Below are 20765 nucleotides of genomic sequence, written 5' to 3' on the forward strand. Positions count from 1 at the left end.
AAAGTATTGGAACATTCTTCTAGAATTGTTTCTTGGACTGGGATGGAATTTGTGTATAAACTGTAGCGAAGTGTTGTCACTTTTTAAAGAATTTTTGACACATTCATCTTTGAAGTGTGAATACCTTTGTAAAATGAAAGGCTTTTTTTCAGGTTTTGTTGCTGTTACTACATTTAATTTCAGAGGCTTCAAGTTGACTGACGTGAACTACCTAAAACCCTGTGCTGCCTCTTTTAACTGTATGAGATGTGAGAGGTGCCTTCTCCTTGAGAGAAGGGGGGAAAAATCATCTGGTTTGTGTGTGCCTGAAGGTCAGGAGGCAAATTTTTAATTTCATGAAAGTGGTGATTATTTTAGGATTTTTTTAGATTTATTTTTTAAGTCAGCTTGAGCATTGATGTAAGAAGTGTTTTGGTATATTGGGAAGCTCTATGGAATGCACTTCATTGCTACTTTTGAAGTCCGTTCTGAAGCTCTGAAAGGTGATCCAGCACTGGGGAGAAAAACCCCTGCTTGTGTTCATAAATGTTTCATGACTAAATGGCAATGTTTTGGGCTGTTGCCTGTCCCTCTTCAAGAAGGAGGACTGTAGCATTTCTTTAAAAATTTAAATCTAACATTTAAGAGATATGAACCTACCACGGGAGTTCCAACAGTAAATTGACCTAAATCTGACACTGGGGTTTCAGATTCTGAAGTCAGCTAAAAGGTAGCACTGAACATAGAAACGAAGTAAAAAAAAAAGGTATTAAATATTTCAGCTCTTACTGTTCACCTATAAATAGGTAGCTGTTATGAATTCTTCATTGTATCCCTCTGGAGATGGGAATTAATCCAGTCTCCAGCTGCCTGTGACTGAAGGTCATGAGTCAGAATGAATTAGAGGAAAATTTGTAGCAGGGTTTTTGCAGACTCTGGTTCCTGACTTCAGGTTTCAGGCTCCAGCTTGGAAGGTTTTTTGGGCTCTAGCTGTTCTCTGAAAAATGGCATTTGAAAATTAACAAGGCTTACATTAGGGGCAGCATCCCCTTGCACTTCCAAGCTTCCCAGTATGACCATGTTTAAGCACTGAAGTGCTCCGTGGTGTAACTGTGGAGGGTAATGGCTTAACCTTGGATAATGATATCAGAGAGTCAAAGGGACCCCTTCCTGCTGCTCTTAACTCCACTTGTGTAGAGCAAAGGGAACCTGCAGTGCTCGGGTTTATTCACCATAACTCCTTATCTGAGCTTTTATAATCCTGTCCTATTAATTGAAGGTTTAACTGCCTTGAACAGAACCAGTCAGATTCAACAACAACAAAAAAAGTAGCTGAACTAACTGCTATTGGATTTCTTTTGGCTGTAACTGGAAATGCTACAAGATATTAAAGAGGTAGTCAGCTGTGACTTACATTTTAAAGAACTTGCCAGATGGCTGCTCTAAGTACCCTAAATTATTAAGACTGAATATGTAAAATACTACGTTTTCCAACAGCTTATTGCCTTTTTATTTTCTTCCCCCTTAATTTAGGCTGTGCAGATTCCTCAGTTGCACTTTGTGTTTTCCTATGCCAGTAAAATGTGGTTGTTAGGAATTTCAGCATTACAGTGGAGTACAGTGTTGGGGGGAATATGTAATTTGAAGGAACAAAAGCTCATGTTGCTTTCTCATTGCGTTAAATGAGCATGGCTTTAAAACTGAATGGGATGCTTAAGTAGCTTCCTTTATGCAAAATTTATAAAAATGCAGTTTTTTAGTGTGTGTCTTTTTCTGTTGAGATGTGAAATTTTTGTTTATTTAAAAAGATGACAAGAGGGGAGTCAGAAGAATTGGGGAGTTCTTAATTATGAACTGATCTGTGGCATTGTCCAGCAGAGTCCCTTCCAGGTTTTGCATTCATACCAGTGTAGGTGGAAGTGAAGGAAATACAGTTACCAATCTGTAATTTTCAGTGTTGGAATCTTCTTCTGAAGGCGTTCAGTCAAAACAGTTCTTGCTGGTGAGGCTTGAGTTTCCTTAGGAGCTGTTTCCATCTGTTGGTAAAACAGAGAAGTTAAACTGAGATTGACTACAGATTTCTCCGGTCTACATTTTTCTGAAGTGAAACCCCAGTAGCTGATGTTCTAAAGCTAGTTAGGAAGAAGGAATAAAAGGGGGGGGCTAACTGCAGTTACAGTATTTTTTCATTATGTACTGTTGTGTCTGGGGTCAGTAATTGACGAGAAAGCCACAGTGGTCTTTTAGTTCATTTTTGGGAAGAAATATATTGTATTTTCATTAAAGATTTTTCAGAACAAGTAACAATGAGGAGAGGTGAGAAGTATTCCTTAATGCTAGTGGAAAAATTGGAAGTACTTAGCTATTACATTACTTGGGTAATATCCTTGTAAAGTAGCGCGGTGTTTGTAGGTGTAGAAGTCCAGCTCCTCATTCCAAACGCGTGTCTGGTTTGCTCTGATCTCTGACTTCCTGCCTTGCCAGGACCTGCAGCTTCAATCCACAGTGCTTTGTGTGAAGGTGCTGCTTGTGCTTGGTTTGCCAAGGGCCGGGGTTGCACTCAGCCTTTCCCCAGCCCAGGAGAGGAGTTTGGTGGGAGACAGATGGGGATGTCAGGCGTTCTTGGCTCTGCCCAGTCCACATGTTGGGCCTTGCTGAGCTGAAGGAATTCCTGAGATCCTCACCCAGCCCACTGCAGGCAGCATGGGGAGGGAAGTGCTGGGCTGCAGGACAGCTTTCCCATCTGTTCCTGGCTGACCTCCTGTACTGCTTGGGAAAGCGGGGGGAGTGTTTTCAAACTCAGATTTATTGCTTTAGCAGAGCTGGGCTGGCAGTGTTGGCTGTAATATATAGATCCTTGGTTTTTATTATTCTGTCATGTGAATCATCTTAAAAAATAAATGAGAATTAAATTTCATTGCCTGTGCCTGGCAAACAAGGGAGAATTAGGTGACCCAGTTATGTCCATTTGTAGTATGTTGGATGCAGCAGGACAAGCTTGAAGCATTTGGTCTTTTACCACAGTTTAGTGAAGAATGCAATCACTCCTGACTAACACTGCAGCTTTTGAAATGCACGGGTCAGTCTTTTTTGTGAAAAAGGAATGGAAAACTGCCACTGGGGAGTAGATCCACGTTTAGCTGCTAGAGGTAAGCACAGACAGCCAAAACTTTCCTGTTGGCTCTGCACATCTGCCTCATCCTTACCTGGAGAGACCAGTTCCAGATCTGATAAACAGTGCATTCTCTGTGGCTTCACCAGCCTTTGGCCTCTCTTCCTGTAGTGCCATCCAGGACATGATTCCCAGAAATTCAGCTGAGATCCCATTACTTCTCTGCTTAGGCCAGGATGTATCAGTGACTGTGTCTCTGGGCTTTGGAATTACTTTGGCTATTCATTCCCTTGGATGAACAGTTTTCCAGTGGAGTTCTGTTGATGCTGTGGGGATCCCTTCAGTCCAGTACACAGCAGTTCTTGTTTTTCTGTCCCCCTGTCTGGCTTTTTGTGCTGAGAATACAAGTCGAAATACTGTTCTCCAGGAAATGTTTCTCATATGCAATATAATATTGGCAAGAATAGGTAAATACATTAATTCTGTGTTTTAAGTATAAACACTGGGATTCATTAGTGCTGTTGATAAGTTTGTTGGTGATGTATGGGTTGTAGAACAGAATCAGTTTTTATCTTTGCTGATCAGCTGACGCTCAGCTGCCAGCATCCTGCCCTTGGCATGTTGCATCCTGATGCTGGCTCAGTTTTCTTAATGCTGTTGTAATTCCGTGATGTGTACTTTTAAAAACATGTTTCTTTTCAATGAGTGTGCCTTACATTTTAGCTTAAAAACTCATTTAGCCTCACCATGTTTGGGGAAGCAGCCTGATCTCTTAAGTGAGAGAACCTCATGCTGGCACTTTGACCTCGATTCAGCTTTTCTCTGGGTATAGAACATCTGAGTAGCTCTGGCTACTCCAGTGTTGTTTCCCTCTTGGTGAGGACATCTGCATGAAGTGGTGAACAGCCAGGAAAAAGTAGAATTAGTCTAGATGAGCTTTTGATTTTTGACCACAAAAAGGGAAAAAAAAAAAAGGATAAAAAAGGGAGAGTACGTTTGGTACATTTAATCTGGACTTTATTAACAAATGGTGCAGGTGTGCATATCGACCCTAATCAGAAATTCTGCATTAACTACAGCAATTTATGCTATTTTTTACATGATTCTGGCTGCAATGTTGTCCTGAGTAGCAGCATTTGTTGTTTCCTTGCACATTAAAGGGGCTTGAACTGTCACTTCATTTGTGACATTGAGCTTGTCTTAGAGTCTGATGTGATGGATAGGAAGTTATAAATTCTTACTAGGCCCTGATACCCGTTGTAAAAGATGTTCAGAAATGTGTCACAAATCTAAAAAATAAAAGTCTCTTCTGTCTATTGGGTGATTGAATGTGAGGTTGGTCTGAAAAATTCTGTGCAAAGAGTTTTCCAGCCCAGTTTTTGAGTGCCAGTCCTTGTAATTGCTGTATTCAGATAACATAGGCACAGTTGAAAACAATAATTTTGGTCAAAATCAGCATGGTTTACATTTCTCCCTAGTTCTTCTCAAATCCTTGGTAAGTTACACCTATTTGGGGGTTTTTTACTAGAAGAAATTACATATCACAGTGTTTGTTGGTTTTTTCCAGGGAGTTGGGGTTTATGCTGAAAGCTTCCTAAAGAATGCAAAGCTTGAATGCAATTCATTCTCAAGTGGTTGGGAATCTCATTGGTATGGTCAGGGTGGAAATCTTGCAGCTGAAGAATGGCTTGATTTAAAAAAACTTACTCTTTAAACATAAAAAGGTTTTTATGTTTAACAGCTCCAGGCAAGTGTACAGTTGTATGAATTTTACCTAGACCGTGTTCTAAAGCAGACTGGGAGTGAAGGTGTATTGAATTAAGGGTCTTTCTGGGGTTCAGCTGTGTATGTTCTGTAATTCTTTGCTCATTTGTTTTCACAGGGCAGTTCCCTCATACATTTTTCCCAGCTCCAATCACTGATCAGGACTGAACACGTGGATTATCTGATCTCCTGTGGTTTTTAGAAGCAGGTATGTTGGCATGGAAATCTGGTGTTTTGTTGGCTGGGGATGGGGCAGTGGCCACTGATCTGTGTGCCAGAAAGATCCGTGGGGGCCGGGAAATGCTGCTTAAGGAACGTTTCATAATGTGTAGCATATGAATGTAGCTTTCTGGAGAGAGCAAAGATGATAAGTACTTTGATAAGATTTTTCAGTCCTTCATTTGCGAAGGTGGATCGTGCTGTCTTCTGGGCTTGGACCAGCTTTGTATGTGGGTTTGGAAATTTTCTCATGTAGCATATGCTGGGTAATGTTGTCATCCTAAACTGTGTCTTCTCTAAGCTTTATGTAACAAAAAACCAGAGATATGTTCACATTTCTCGTGCTGGGGTCTCAGTGCTGTTTTAAGACCTTTGTCTTTCCACTCTGATGTCATCGAGTAGGAAGAGCTGTGGTGGCTGTTGCTCAGGATAATTGGGTGGTGTGGGGAGAGCAAAGTGCTATTGCTCTGAAAGCTTAATTTTACCTCTTTATACATATTTTTTGAGCCATATTGAGTGCTTTTTTCCCCCTATGCTGCCTACTAATTGTGTGAAGCATTCACTGAATGGGCAGGCTTTAGGATTTTTATCCTTCCTGTAAAGAGGTGGCTTCATGCCAAACCCATCTTGGCTGAAGGTTACTTTAGAAGAACCAGGCTTAGCTAGGAATTCCCATCGCCCCTTTTTAAAGTTTGAAAGTTAATAAGCAGCTAGAAGATAGTTATGGTGGGAAGCAATGAATAGACTCCAGGTCTTGTAATACCTGATGTGCAGAGGAATGCTGAAGTGGGGTCCTCCTCGTTGGCATGGGGGCAGCTGTGGCAGTTTCTTGGTGCTTGTGGATGGTGCCACCTATTGATGTCCCATACGTTTTGTTTCACTTTTAAACGATAGATGTGCTGATACATTTCAGCTTTCGCTGCCATGGTTTTTCTTTTCTCAGTTGATTGGTTACTATACAGCAGCTTCCCTTTTCAAGTACAGTATTTTTTTTAAGTGTTTATAATATTAAGAACCAGTCACAGCCTTTCAGACTGGCTTGGTATCTTGATCAATGTTTATTGTTTTATCAGTCTCTGGATGTGTATAACTTAATGTCCCTTGCTCACTGTCTTACTTTGTTCATTGTCTTACTACTGGCATCACTTGTGATCCCTCAGTAAATTGCACTGTGGAGTATATAGTAGAATAATCCAATTTACTTACTTGAGTTGACACTACACAAAAATATGGGATTGTTTAATTCCCCCTTCAGAGAGCAGTTTGCTGCTTGTGTAAAAACCCCCAACAATCATCACCTTGCATATGTACAGGCTGCAGGTTTCCAAGCAGAACCATCTATAGCAAATCAGTTTCATGCAGATCTTCCCACTGAAACCTGTCCAAGAAGGACTGGTGATGGATCTTTCTCACTTTTTACTGGTGTTATCTCCATGCTCAGTAATGTGGGTGGCAGAGCCTGTCCCAGCAGCTGCTGCTGAAGTTTGCATTACTTCTGACTCACTCAGGAGGGCCTATGTGTAATTTTAAACGGTTTCCACACCCAGATTACTTTCCCTTAAGAGTAATAATGAAAATGAAGTGAGAGGAGAGGTTGGTAATGACTGCAGGAAAACATTACAGGGAAAACTTGTCCCCCCTTGTCCTGTCACTCCAGGCTCCTGTAAATAGTCTCTCTCCGTCTTTCTTGTAGGGTCCCTTCAGGGGCAGTCAGGGGTTACATTTCTCCACCACACAGCACTGGTAAGGGGTTGGTTGAGTTTGTGACACTGCTGGAATAGTGTGTTACTTGAAGCACCTTTATTTTTTACATTTCAGGTTAAGGTTTTTACTACTGTTGTCTTAATAAACATGGTTCAAGACGGTTTTTAAAAGCTGCTGAAGAGAATGCCTGAATGTTTTTTTTTGTCTTGGTAAACACCCTGTTGTGGAACTTACATAATTACCAGATACTCATATAATAAAGTATAATCATGCTTTGTGCTATAGAATTTGGATGGCACAGTCTGTTCATTCCATAACATCATTATTTTTATTAAAATAAGAAGCAAAAGCTCAGCTTTTAAATGATACTCTTTCCCTGCTCCTCTTAGCTCTGCTTTCTCTCCAAAACCATTTCATAAATTTTAATAACTTTTACAGTAACACAGTGGCCTGTCTTATAAAGGAAAAAAGAAAAAAGAGAGAGGAGGAAGACTTAAGAGTTGAGATTTCACACAGCTTTTGTTTAGCCATTGCAGACTTGATTGCTGTGCATTCTGCATCCTGTTTTCATTCTGCTTGTGCTTATTTGTGGAAAAAACCCCAAACCATGGACTCTTCTGTCAGGGTGATTCCTTCATCTAGCTCTTAGAATTCCTTTTCTACTCGTGCAGTAACGTAACCACAGATAATGAGCTGTGGGGATGTGAACATGAGCCTCTGTGAATGTTGCAATTGCATATGTAAGCCCCAGTTCAGTTGCTCATATTTTTAAGGATTTCTCTGGGGAAGGATGTGATTCCTTACTCTCCCAGGATATTCAGTGATCTGCCACTGGTGAAAAACAAGTATTTTGGAAATGAAACTTTTCCTCTATTTCCTGTTAGATCCCACTGCCTATTTTAGTTTGTCTTTTTCTGATTTTGTATCTCCAGGAAATCCAGGAGCTGGCAGGAGGGGAATGAACCGTGAGGGCGTCCCCGGAAAGAGTCCGGAGGAGATGTACATCCAGCAGAAAGTGAGAGTCCTGCTCATGCTCAGGAAGATGGGATCAAACGTAAGATGCACTTCATGGCCCATCTTTTGTGGGTTTTCAGACAACTTTGGACTAACTGGGGTAGTGTTTGTTGAGATGGGCAGGCGGTGGTCTGGTTTTAATGCTGAATTGTTTCAGCCATCATGGATTTAACCCTGATCAGTTAAACACAATTGATTTTTGCTTAAATGTTATGAGTTTGTGATATGTTATGTTATGAGTTATGAGGCTTGTGATGCCTGAAACTACCATATATAGATAAATGATTTAAAGTTTTTCATTATTGGAAAAACAGCCAAGTAAAGCAGCTGTTTTAAGGTGACACTGAATCTGCCCATGAGTTCATGATGAACCATTTTGCTGCTGTGTCCTTGCTGGTGGTCGAGCTGCACAAATAAGGGGTGATTCAGCTGGTGAAGAGTAGAGCAGAGGCTGGTGTGGTGCCTCTCAGCGGGGGCTGGTGTCTGCAGTCTGTGTGGTTCTGGTTTTGCTGAGTGCCTCTGTGCCCCCAGCTGACGGCCAGCGAGGAGGAGTTCCTGCGCACGTACGCGGGGGTGGTGAACAGCCAGCTGAGCCAGTTGCCCCAGCACTCCATCGACCAGGGTGAGTTCTGCCCCCTTCTGCCTTCCCCTGCCTTCCCCTGCCCTGGGCCTGCTTCCCCTGGCACAGCAGCCTCAGGAAACCCCACCTTTAGCTTCCTGTACTTCCAGAATAGTGTGCCACCTGCTGAAACCCATCCTGCAGTCCAGGGTGTGCAAGTCCTGGCTTGCAATAGGCTTTGGAAGAGAACCAGAGCGAACTTTTTCAACAGGTGGTTTTATTTTGACAGGTAAAGTCAGTCTGATACTGTTAGGATGCGTTCTTGATAACACTTTTGTCACCAAATAAAATGGAGTCATCCAACAACGTCTTCTGTTTTTCACATTTCCGTGAGTGTGTGAGTGAAGTGCAATGTTACTGTTCCAGCAGAGTACGAGGGAAAGATTAGCAGTAGGAGGAATTTGTTTCCCATTGCATTTCCTTAATTGCACAATGTAATGAATTCGCAGACAGGGGTAGCAGGCACATAATAAGTTTGCAAATCTGCTTTGGTTTGTTTAGATTCCCATTAAGGGGATGAACTACATGCTGGTTTTGTTAATTCTTTGTAGAATTAACAGTAAACAATTGTGTGGAGCTACTCTGAGTCCACTGATCTCATCTGAACCTGAATGTTTCTTACTGGATTCCTCTCCCTGCCCTGCACAGCCCTCATACCAGATCACGTTCATAATGTGCAGTTTGGAATTGAAGGAACATTGTAAGACTCATGCCAGAAAGAACTGAGTTGAGCAGAAACTTAGTATAGATCTGAGACATCTAGAAATCCATTACAAACACAACCTGCACAAACTTGCTGATGTGTTTTAAGCCTGTGTGTTCATTCCTCGCATAGCTGGGGGTTGATGGAGGTGGATACTTGAAGAATTCTGAGCCAAAATAGAAAGCATTTCTGCCAGTCTAAAGTGAGAATTTGCTTGTTTCTTGTCAGAAACGGAGGTAGACACGTTCAGTTAAGAGAGACTTGGTTGCAGTTGGGATTTTTCAGCATTATCCTTAAAAGTTACATTTTTCACAGTAAAATCTATGCTGAATTACCTGCACTTTGGCAAAGAAAAGATGATAAAATCAAAAGTCCAGCCGGGGGACACAGATACTTCCTACAGCAGTGCCCCTGCACAGCTGCATCCAACTTTACTGTCTAAACTGTCTGATTTTACTGTGAAATTACATTTTCTCACCTTGCAGAGGGCTTTGGAGACTCAAAAAATTGAGTTTTGATGTGACTTTTAAATGTTATTAAAAGAGAGACCAAGAGCTCCTCAGTCTGCTTCTAGACTCACTAATTGGGCAATACAGGAAATGTAAGAGCTTCACACGTGGTTCAGAAAGTTGTCCTTGTCCCATATTTGAACAGTTAGTAACTGATTTCTCTGTCACCATTTTCATAAAAGTCCGTGAAGTTTCTTAGAACTTTGTCCATAGGGAAGTGAAGTCCTCCCTGTGGGTGCTTGCTTTGACAGAATCTGAGGCTCTGCTGTCTCTCTTGGGAGATTTGACCCCACACCTACCTTCTGTTGTCCAAAATTATAATTCATCTGGTGGTCTGACCATTAAGATTTTTCTTGGTAGGGAAGAAAAGAACAAAGAAGGAAAATAGTTAAATATTTAGAAGAGTGGGAAAGGATGTTGGTTCTTTTCATGTTCAGAGATGCCATCTCCAGATTAAGCAGTGAATAGCAAGAAGTACCAATGGAATTGAGGAAATGTAGCCAAATAACCTATTTCTTTGGAGAAAGATGAAGCTGTAGTGTGCTGTACAGACAGAAGCAACTGCAATTTATTGCTCAGGACTTCGATTTTCTTAGCAATCTCTCCAGGTTTCTAACAGTGAGTAATGATAATGCTCTTTGCTTGCTGCTGCCTGTACCCTCTGCTGGGTGCTGGGGTTGGTGAAACAGGAAGGCTGAGTATGAAATTCCTGGGAGCTGGGGATACCGTGGCTTATGTGCCCGATTTTCCACCTTGAGGGAGATCCCATCTCCACTAGATGGCATTACCTTGTGCTGAAAAACCCCTGCAAATCCACACACTCACCGTTCTGCTGCTCCAAGGTTGCTTAAAGGAATTTTCCTCCCTACTTTTCTGTTTTCATTGAATCTCCTCTGGAGGATTTTTTTTTCCTTTATGCAACTTGTCTTACACAACAACAAAGAGGGGTGTTATTTAGGGAGTAACTTACACCAGGTTAGCACTTCAGTGGATTTCACAGTCCTTTGTTCCATAGCGGGACAGGTTGCTCTCAGCCTGACTGGTCCCTGACGTATCTTTAGAGCCATTTTCCTCCAGCAGGCACAAAAGACACAAAGCTGACTTGACATCCCCATTTTGTTCCAAAAAATAGAGTGACACTGTTGGCCTGAGCACTCTGAGAGCTTTGTTATGGACCTGCAGGTTTCTGTGTGTGCCTTAAAAATGCTGCAGTCTGGCTCCAGTTCCAGAAAGGTTGTTTTGGTTTGTTGGGGTTTTTTTAACAGGAGTATAGAGGATGGGTGGTGTCGGATTTTGTTAATGTATTACAGTCTCTGTTGCATTTCTGATGTGTTTCTTTTTTGTGCATCCATGATCTGTCTGAGGCTGGTGGTCCCCTAGCAGTTACCTGAGCAGGACTGCTGAGCTTGTCCCTGTGGTGCCACTGCTGTGATTTCTGATCAAGGTCAGTGGCTCCTGTGTGTGAGCCCCTTGGTTTGACCACAGGGAGTCACTGCAGCCTGTGTCCATTGTCTCAGCCATGGGACAATGCACTGAAGGAAGAAGTTTTTGGTGTCCCTGCTGAATTCAGGCTTGTGCCATAAACCCTCCATGAGCCACTGTTAATACCAATATCTCTGACATTTGAAGTCCCTCCATGATACTCTGTTTGTTGTCTGAGGATCCAGCAATGGAAGTTAATGGCTAATTGATCAAGAAGCATCTTGGAATATCTCTGTAATTTTTAATCAAGCCTGAAGGCTGAGACTCTCCTTCAGTTTATGCTTATTTTTATTGGAAGAGGATATATGATAATTGAGTCTAATATTAATGTCATGCTTACCTTTTTTATAACCATTTTATTTTTCAATCATTGTTAACACCTATTATGAAAGTGCAAAATCCAGGGTGTTTTTCTTTACTCAGGGAGCTCTTTAGCTGACATCTGTGGAGTGTTTGTTGTTTGTTTTTATGGCTCCAAGAATAACTGAGGAACCCTGAGGCATGTCAGTTCAACCAGTGTGTGTGCTGGAGAGGGGATGTAATCCTGAGCTGTTTTGGGATATTCACACCTTGGTCTTGCCTGCATTGCAGCAAGAACCAACGCAGCTCACGCTTGTTAGGGCTCTCCAGATTAAAAGGATGAAATTCAGGCTTCCTCACGTATTTTTGAGTACAAGCAAAATGCCTCTCAGGATGTTTTATGCACAGAAGCATCTCCTGCATGAGCCCCATATTCCCTGTTCCCCAGCTCCTTCCATTTCCGAAGGGTGGGCTGGCTCTGGGCTCGCTGAAGGCGCTGCTCCGGCAGGTCTGGAAATGGAAGCAGTGCGGGGAGGAAGCACGAGATGGGAATTGTGCTGAGACCTTGGCGATTGCAGCTCTGGTGTTCCCATAGCAACAGGAGTGTCGTGCTGGTTCCTGGAGGAAGCTGGTCCCATGGGGAGGGCAAGGCTGAGATGCAAACACGTGCCTGGCTGGGTGAGGCGTATTCTCTGGGTTGTGGGGCACCAAAACCACCCCAGGCAGATTGTGGGGTTCCAGGGGCAGATGGTGATGGAGAATGGAGATTGAGCTCTGCTCAGTGTAGTTTTATTCTGTTGAACACAAGGCTTGTTTTAGTGTGCTGATCCTCTCAGCAGAGCATGGTGCATTTTTAGAATGGCAGACTAGGATGCTAATACTGGGAGTTTCAGGGAAGAGTTAATGTTTAGAAGATTGTTGCTGGCAGGTGGTTGAAGAAGTGTATGTATGCAGAGATCTTCTGTGAAGTGAAGAATTTCTTTTTTTAAACTTGGCAGCCTTTAGAAATTCACAACAGGCTAAACCTTCTGATCTCTAAATGCTTTTGGGGTTTAATTAATTCTGCAGGTGACTACAAGCAAATCAGGTGTACGTATCTATTTATCATTCAAAGAGCACTTGGAAGCAGCAGCTGTTAGAGGTGTCAGCATCTTCTCTTGTGTTAAGGTAGTGTGGTTTTAATCCAGCCTGTACCCTGCTGGGTTCATGTCTCTGTACCCAGGTACTTGCTGGGCAGCACTGGCATCAGTCCCCTGGGGAAGCTTTCTGCCATGCAGGTGAGCTGAGGAGCAGCTGAGCTCAGTGTGTGTCTGCAGCCCTCCCTGCCCTGCAGTAAAGTTGTTTGACCTTCAGCTCATCTTGGCTTGCTAAGACTGAAGAACAAGTGGTGTAGAAGAATTCTAAATTCAGCAATTCAAACAACTGCAATTGGAACATAATCTCAGCAGAATTTTTTTGGAAGTTAGTGGGGTAAGATTGTCACTATTACTTTCTAAGATAGGACGTAAGGCCACCAGTTAATTATTGTTAATTCCTAAGAAGGATGAGGGTGAGAAAGACTAAGGCAGAAGCAGTAGAAAAAGTATTTGAATGTCTAAAAGTCTGTGGCAGTTAAAGCTTTGCTTAGAAAAGATGGGGAATATTTCATTTGTTATGTTGTAAGTCTCTACTTTGGGATAGAAATGTGTGCCCAGAAGAGGGACAGCTGTGGAGAGAGAAGCTGTAAGTATAGATGCAGGTCAGGTAGAAGTGTGCCTTTGTTATTGTTCTGTGCATTAATTGCTGGAAGTGCAGAGCTCGGTGAGGATGTGCTCAAAGCAAACGTGGTTCACCGTCCCATTGTCTCAGTCACGGGCTCTTGGCCATGTGCAGCTTAACTTTGTAACCTGTGCTCTGCTTTTTACGTTATTTTACTTGATTAGTAAGAAAACATCCGTTGTGGGAGCCAAGTGGGCCTGCAGGAGCAGCTCTGTTCACTGGTACTCGAGTCCCTGCTTTCCTTTCAGCACACAGAAGGCCCAGCTCTGTTCTCTGGCAGTGTTTGTGTCTGTACACGAGCACGGGCACTGGAGAATTGCTTAATGAGCAGCCTCGTTAGCTTGGTTTCCTTTAGCTCTGGGTAGTTTGGGTTACAGGACAGGGCTGGAACAAAACCTGCTTTTGTGCTAAGAAATGTGGATGACCTTTTTCTGGACAAATGTCATGCAGGTTCTTTTGCTGGGGGACACCTCCAGACATGGCCACGTTCCCTCAGTGGCTCTGGAAGGTTGGAAGCTCGGGGCAGGCAGGAACGCGGAGCTGTGTTCAGGGGGCTCGGGGGTTTTCTGGGATGCAGCCCCCTTTCCTGCATGGGATTGCAAGGAAACTTGTAAGAATTTAGTTCCCATTTAGACACTGGAAAGGGGAGACCCTGGGAAAACAGTCAACATCTGTTCAGTAATCCAGCTCGTCCCTGTGCCGAGTGACGTGTCTGTGATTTCGTGGTTGCCAGGCGACTCCAGCTGCTCCTGCACCTTAAAGGGATGCACGGAACACTCAGTGCCAGAGGTGCTGCTGGAGCTGCCTTTGCCTCCTTAATGCTGCAGCGTGGGGACCTCCCTCTCCAGCACTGAAGGGTTTGTCACAATCCTTGCAAGTGAAATCTTTGTTTTTCTTAAGAGGCTGGTAGTTCTTGCGTGCTTTAAAATCAACAAGGCAGCTTGTTAATTCTGAGCTGGAGCCTGGTGCTATATATCATTTATGTTTTGATGAAGGAAGAAACAGTTTGTGCAGGAGATGAAAAGGGAGATGACTGCAGGGCTTCTGAATGCTGGCAAGAGGGTGCATCAGAGCAGTTTTTGATGTAGTTTTATGTAAGATAAGGGCCCTACATATGAAAAACAAACTACTGCTTGGTCCTTAATATTTCCTCCTCTGAGTACATATAACAAATAAATTGTGAAGTGTATAAAAGTAAATGTAGTTGCATTTCATGAGTATTGATTTAGTTTTTAAGGACATTAGCAAGGGGAATTTACAACCATTTTTGACCACTTTTCCTGCTATATTGCAACTGAAGAGCAGGTTAGATAACTGAGAACTCTTTTATCTTGTGTGCAGGTGTATAGGCAGAAGTTGCTTGGGGCACAAAACTGAGATTTGCTTCTTGATATGCCAGAGGTAAAAGACTGGAGGAATTTCACACACTGATGCTCCTTCTGAGTGGAATTTGAACTTTGCAAACCCCAGAAGAGGATTCTGTGGAGCTGAGCAGTTACCTGACTGGAGCAGGCAGTGGTGTTGGTTTTGGCAGTCCCTAGTTTGTCATCTGCTTCTCTGTTGGTTGTAAGGATGTGTGGAATGACAGTTTGGGTACTGCATCTCTCCACTGTTCTTTAAAGGAAGTAATTATGGCACAGTTTTCCTGTATCCATTGTTGTTGCAGGTGCTGAGGATGTTGTGATGGCATTTTCCAGATCAGAGACAGAAGACAGAAGACAGTAACTACAGGACACCTGAACAACACAGAACTGGAGAAGACAGTGAGATTCCTGAAGATAGAGGAGGGTGGCTGAGAATTAATAAGTTTCTCTGCCCACCCTAATTGTTCCTTGGTATTCCTTCTCCTTTGTAATGTTGTTTCCCTTTGCCCAACCCTCAGAATGCATCTCACAGCCATCTATTCCTGTCAGATTTTGCAACTCAGCCAGGCTGTGTTCATTAAGGACAAACATAAAAATGTGGTTTTGGTTGGCTCAAAGGGACAGGCTGTGGTTGGCTAAAGGAAGGCAATTTTTCAAACTTGACCAATGGAAACCTTTTATCTCACATTTTATTTTATATTTTAAGGAAAGTCTCTTGACATCCTACTTCTAAAGAAGCTTTTCATGCTGTGGTGCTTATTTAGGTCAAACTTGTGAATTTGAAGAGGGTTTGATTTGGCTGCATAGAACTGGAAGCAACTTGTGATTGGGTGACAATGCAAAAGCTTTCCCTTCAGTTGGCTTGCAGGTATTTTGCTGACTCCAACATTTTCATTGCAGGAAGCTGATGTTTTGGTGCATTGGTTATTTCTTTATACTTATTGACTTGGGGGGGGAAGACAAATGTGCTTTGCAATATTTATTACATCTAAACACATATAAACGCTTGCTTTTGGGGGGTTGTTTTGGGTTTTTGATTGGCTTTGAAGTCATGGTTTTGATTTCCTTTAGGTTGCAGTGTTTCTGATGCAATCAGTTTTTCCATACTCAGCTGCTCTGTGGCCTCGAGCTCTTTTGGGAGCATGTGTCAAAGCAGATTTGGTTCAAGAAGTCCACCTGGCCAGGCTGGAGGCCGGAGCTCGCAGCCCTCGTGGGCACTGGGAGGCTGTGCCCGAGCCCTGGCACACCTGGCTGCTCAGGGGCTTCTCTTTGCTTCCGACAGAGGAGCTGTAGATATTTTGCAGGAATTGCAAGAATGAGATCTATGGCTGTGACATGAATTTGCCAAATTTGTATAGAGAATATGTGAACTTGTTTAAAATACTACAGAGTTCCACTGTAACCCTTTAATTGCTGCACAAGACTAGCTCTCACAATTAGGAACAATTAATGATCATTAACTTAAATCCAGCTTGCACTGGGCTTTAATAAACTGAACTTTCTAGTCACTTGAAAAATTGTACATGGTTTCCCTCCTTGCAGCTGTTTGGTGATAGGGAAATTCTCTGGATCCTAGGATAATAGCATGTTCTTGAGGCACTGCTCCAAGAGGTAGCAGTGCTGCATTAGGCTGTCCAACACTGAGTGTACAGGTGACACTCTCAGGTTTACTCTCTCTGTAGCTGCAGGGCCTTAAAACACACACAGACATTTACAGACTGAAAAAGCTGCAGTGAAATTCCCGAGGTGCACTGACTGTTCAGGAATCTGCACACAGTGTCCAGCACTGCTGCCTAAAACCAAGCACTTCATTTTCTCTCATGTGTGCAGGTGGTTTTTACAAAACTTCTGGATTTTGCTGTGGGTTGCACTGACTTCAAGATGTTTCAGAATCTATTAAAGCTGAACTCAATTCACCTGTTCCTGGTTCTTTTCCTATGGTTGTTAATTATTTGCAGTAACAATTCTAGAGTCTGACTGTGACAACATGACCATTTTCATGGCAAGAAATTCTGCTGACAGGATGCTGTTGTGGTCTCAAAATGGGGGAAAAGCTGGAGAGAAACCATGGGCTGTCTGCAGAAGGAAGAATGGACTTGTGAGCACAAGGAAGAAATTACCTTGAGCAAATAAATACTGTGTAATGAGAGCAATTGTACATCTATTTATGAAAACGCTCCTTTTGATTCAGTTGCAGCTTTGTAAAGTTCTATGTGAAAGTAAATCTTTTACCCCTTTTTGTTGGGGCCAGATAAGAAATTTCTTTATTAAAATAAACCAGGAATGAGCCCAGAAGATTCTTTAGATTTTGACTTGATCTCCTAAGAAGCACTTTAATGTGAATTTGGTGCAGGGGGGGGCAGCCCTTACAGTGTTGACTGAGGGGGATATGTGTCATTCTGGCTCGAGGAAGGGGCTGCTCTGTGGTGGCCCTTCAGTGCTGACATTCATCATCCCTGGGTATCCATGGCACTCCTTAGCTGCTAAATCTTTTCAAGAAGAAAAGTGTTTATGTGGTTTAATCTTTTCACTAAAAATGTAACTGGTGGGGAGGGGGGGGGAATACAGTTTTTAATAGCTACCCTTGTTTCGTACTGATTTACTACACTGCTGAACTGCCAAATGAAAAGCACTTGGCTTCACCTTTGAGAAAGACTTCCACATGCACTCCAAACTTGGGGTCTTGGGTAATCTGTTGAGAAGGATATACTGAAAAAAGCCAGTGTGTTGTATAAACAACATGATACGGGCTTCAGACATTGGAGGAGTTGTGGTCACTTGGGAATATTTGTGCTTGGTTGTTACTTGTGTGCTCTGCCCCTCCCCACTGGTGATTTCTTTACTCTCAACCAGGGCTGGAAGATTTATAATGGAAGAATTCATATATAAATTGAGGAGAAAGTAGTGGCCAAGAGGGCTTTCCAATATTCCCTTTGAATTGTGTTTCTAAGCATTTATCTTCTTGCTATGAAAACAAAATCCCTATTCCAGCTGTGGGGTGTGGATTAACTGGGAGGTGGAGAAGCCCCCACACAGGACATCAGCATGATGGACTTGTTTATTGTTTGTACAAACTTCTCTAGCTTTGCCATTGTGCTTTTGCCTTCTCAAGTAAACCATTACTAATAAAACCAGAAAATCCAATGTTTTAGAGACCTGAGTTGAGCACAGATGTAATCTGAAATATGTTTGTAACTACAAAAGGCTTTATAGTCCAATTATCAACCATATAGTGCTTAAGGCATTCAGAAAGGGAGTGTAAAAGCTTTAGAGGCATCTTCCAAGAAAAGCACACGCTCTTTGGGTGGTCTTTTGGGGAGAAGTGTTCCTTTGGATATTCAAAATGTGCTACTGTACTTTCCCTGCCAAGCTGCTCATCTACTTCTCACAACACACTGTGTTTTCCAGAGCTTGAGGAGAAGATTCAGATCTGAATCCCACCCCTCCTCTGTTCCCAGGTGGCAGCAATTGCTGCAGTTGTTGGAAGCTCATTGTGTCTGAGCATGGCCTGTTGTAAAAGAAAATGAGGCTCCACCATCCACCTGGGCCTTGAGTCTGATTCTCCCAGGTCCTAAAATAAACCCTGGAGTGACAGAACATGTGAGCTGGAGGCACAGCAACACTTTGGAAGGAGATACTGCCTGAAGGAAGCTTGGATCACAAATTAAAAAAGCTCTTGAGGTTTTTTGTTCCTATTTCTATCTAAGGTAAGTAGTTATTAGAAGTTGTATCCTCTTGGCTGTTCTGTGGCCTGTGTCTAATGCTTGACCATTATATCTGTTTCAGTTCCACAAAGTCTGTTTTCTAATTCCCCAGCAGACTAAATAGTTCTGCTAAAGGCTGAAGATTAAATGGCCCATGAAGTAGAAAGACCCATCACCTACAGCAGAGATTGTCTAAATAAGACATCGGGATCATAGGTGGGATAAATTCCTATGGCTATTGAGAATCCCTTACAAGAACAGAGCAGTGCCATGTCTGAAATTACCAGTGTTCTACACTGCAAAAGGGAAAATAAGGCTAGAAGTCAAAAGCTTTGAATTAAATGTATAAAATATGTTAGAAATTATTTTGTGGAATACACTGAACGCCTGGGCAGGGAAGGAATGTATGATTTGGATTCGTTTAAGATCAGTCCTTCAGCTTTCTTTTTGGTCTCTTGCCTCCTCAAGGACTGTGGCAGAGCTGACAGCAAAAAAGGCTGCGGGGCACTGGGACAAGCAGTGCAGGAAGAACAGTTTCTGGAAGCTTAAGGAATCTTGAGTTCTATTCAGTCTGCACAAAAGAAAGTCCTTAGTGAGTAGCATCTTTTCCTCACTGTTCCCCATCAGAAACAAAGTGTTCCAAAGCTTGAAGGTTAATAAAGGGCGTTTAGGAAGCTCCATTAAAGCTGCAGAACAGTTGTTTTTGGGTGTAAGAGTGGCAGGAACAGTGAAGTGCTGCAGGGTTGCTGCCTTGCTGGGATATTTGCTGGGGGCAGTTGATTTTTAAGCCACCTGACAGATGTGGTAAATCCAGCCTGAGCACCACCCCCTCCCGTGGGATGGACCCACTTGTTACTCACCAGCAGTCAGAGGTGAGTGTTGTGTGCAGGGCAGCAGCCACAGGAAGTAACATCTGTTTTTCAATTTCTTTGAGGTGAAATGTTTTTATTTCATCCTTAAAGATCCTGACAGTTAGGCCTGGATGAATAATTTCAAGGAAGTTAGGCAGTGTGAATGGCCTCACACAAAACTAGATTGAAAGGGCCTTAAAATATCAAATATCAGTGATCAGGAGCAGGCACAGCACCAATGAATGAACTGGTGGACAGACTTTTCTAGCAGCCTCAGGTGATCAGCGATTTGCATCCTGCAAAGTCTGTACCCTGTGTATCTGAATTCTGGAGCAGTCAGGAAATAGGTCACTGGATTGCTGTGGAGGTTCTTCCAGATCTGCCTTAGACTCACTGCATTTACAGATACTTTGCACTGCAGTTTCCCTTAAACCTCCTTGCTACTGATGTTTTTCAGAGTTTTACAAGTACAAAAGTGCTGTGTAACAGGGAGGACCATTGCTGTTACTTACCAAGGTAGGAGCTTGCATCTGTTCCCTGCCAGACTGAGGTAGGTTCCCATCCAGAGACAGAAATCACCTACTGCCGTCTGAGCTCTGCTTTCATTTATTTGCTCTGCAGCCGATTTGCCCTGAGCAGGATTCCTGCTGTATGTTGTAAACAACCTGGCTGGTTTCCTTTGTAGCCTGAAGCACTTCAGTTTGGGGATTGTTTATTTTGGAAAAGAGAAAAAAATGTTTTTGAAGCTTTATAACCTGGCCTGCTCACAAGCTGCCTCATGTATCAGCATGAAATGGTTCTATGCACAGAACTTTTTGCTGCCTTGACATTTTCCAGGTTGACTCTCCTTGGTACTAAATGGTGCTCTGTGACCAGAGGCATGTGAAACTCAGCAAATAAACTTTCAGCCTTTGCAATTGTAATAATGACTCCAACCCAGATGTGGACTGATGCCTCTATACTTTAGTTTTTCACCATTGATAGTTCCTGCTGCTCTCTTCTGATGCAGTTGCAAGTGAGCAATCCCCACAGGGGCAGGAGAGGATCCTGTCTGTCCATGACAAGAGCAGCTAGAGACACTTGGGTACCTCTTCCCATGTGTTGTGCCTGTCTGTGATGCTCAGCACCCGAGTTCTTTGCCCACCTGCCAGAGAAGAAGGTGTGTTTCCTACTCTGTGAGTAACACGGGTAGTTAATAGTATTTTTTTCTCAAGGTTATAAAATACTTCAGCTTAACCTTGGTACTTTAAGTAGTTCAGCTGAGTCCTAAGGTTACATCTGTGTTCTCAGTTGAGACTCTTAAAATATTAGGGACCCATTTAGGTCGATTTAGTTTTGAATGGGTATTTAATAGTATTCCTGGCTTAACTGTTGGGGTTTTAGCCCCAGGTGAAGGGTAAGTTCCCCGTCTTTCATTTCACTGCACACCTCTGTTGTACAGCTAATTTCACATTTTGGAAGACATAAATCATAATTAAGTTACACAAGCACACGGGGTTTGCACTGCAGTCCCCATGTTGTCACATAAAACACATCCCCAGCTGCAGTGAGGTGAAAGTAATTTCCTACTCTGGGAGTAATTCGGGACTCTACTGATGGAATATTCCAATTGATGGAAGGAGCAAGGATGACTATTCTGAAAATACTTTCGCCAGAGGAGGGGAATTCTGTGAGATGAGCATG

General features: G+C 42.8%; 1 protein-coding gene across 3 annotated transcripts in view; it reads left to right on the forward strand.

Moving 5' to 3' along the window:
* CTNNBIP1 (catenin beta interacting protein 1) overlaps window positions 1–16822 on the forward strand; it is a 27839-nt gene extending 11017 nt beyond the window's left edge. For 2 of the 3 annotated variants that reach the window (XM_032131350.1, XM_032131351.1), the window contains exons 2-5: window positions 4974–5063; window positions 7711–7832; window positions 8324–8414; window positions 14830–16822. In XM_032131350.1, the coding sequence (XP_031987241.1) occupies window positions 7737–7832; window positions 8324–8414; window positions 14830–14888 (246 nt within the window). In that variant the 5' untranslated portion in view covers window positions 4974–5063; window positions 7711–7736 and the 3' untranslated portion in view covers window positions 14889–16822. Of the gene's footprint in view, window positions 1–4973; window positions 5065–7710; window positions 7833–8323; window positions 8415–14829 lie in introns of those variants that run through there. The other variant, XM_032131349.1, reaches the window with a different exon arrangement.
* Window positions 16823–20765: the final 3943 nt, after the last annotated feature.

Source organism: Corvus moneduloides, chromosome 22 (genome assembly GCF_009650955.1).
Source record: "Corvus moneduloides isolate bCorMon1 chromosome 22, bCorMon1.pri, whole genome shotgun sequence".
Lineage (NCBI taxonomy): Eukaryota > Metazoa > Chordata > Aves > Passeriformes > Corvidae > Corvus > Corvus moneduloides.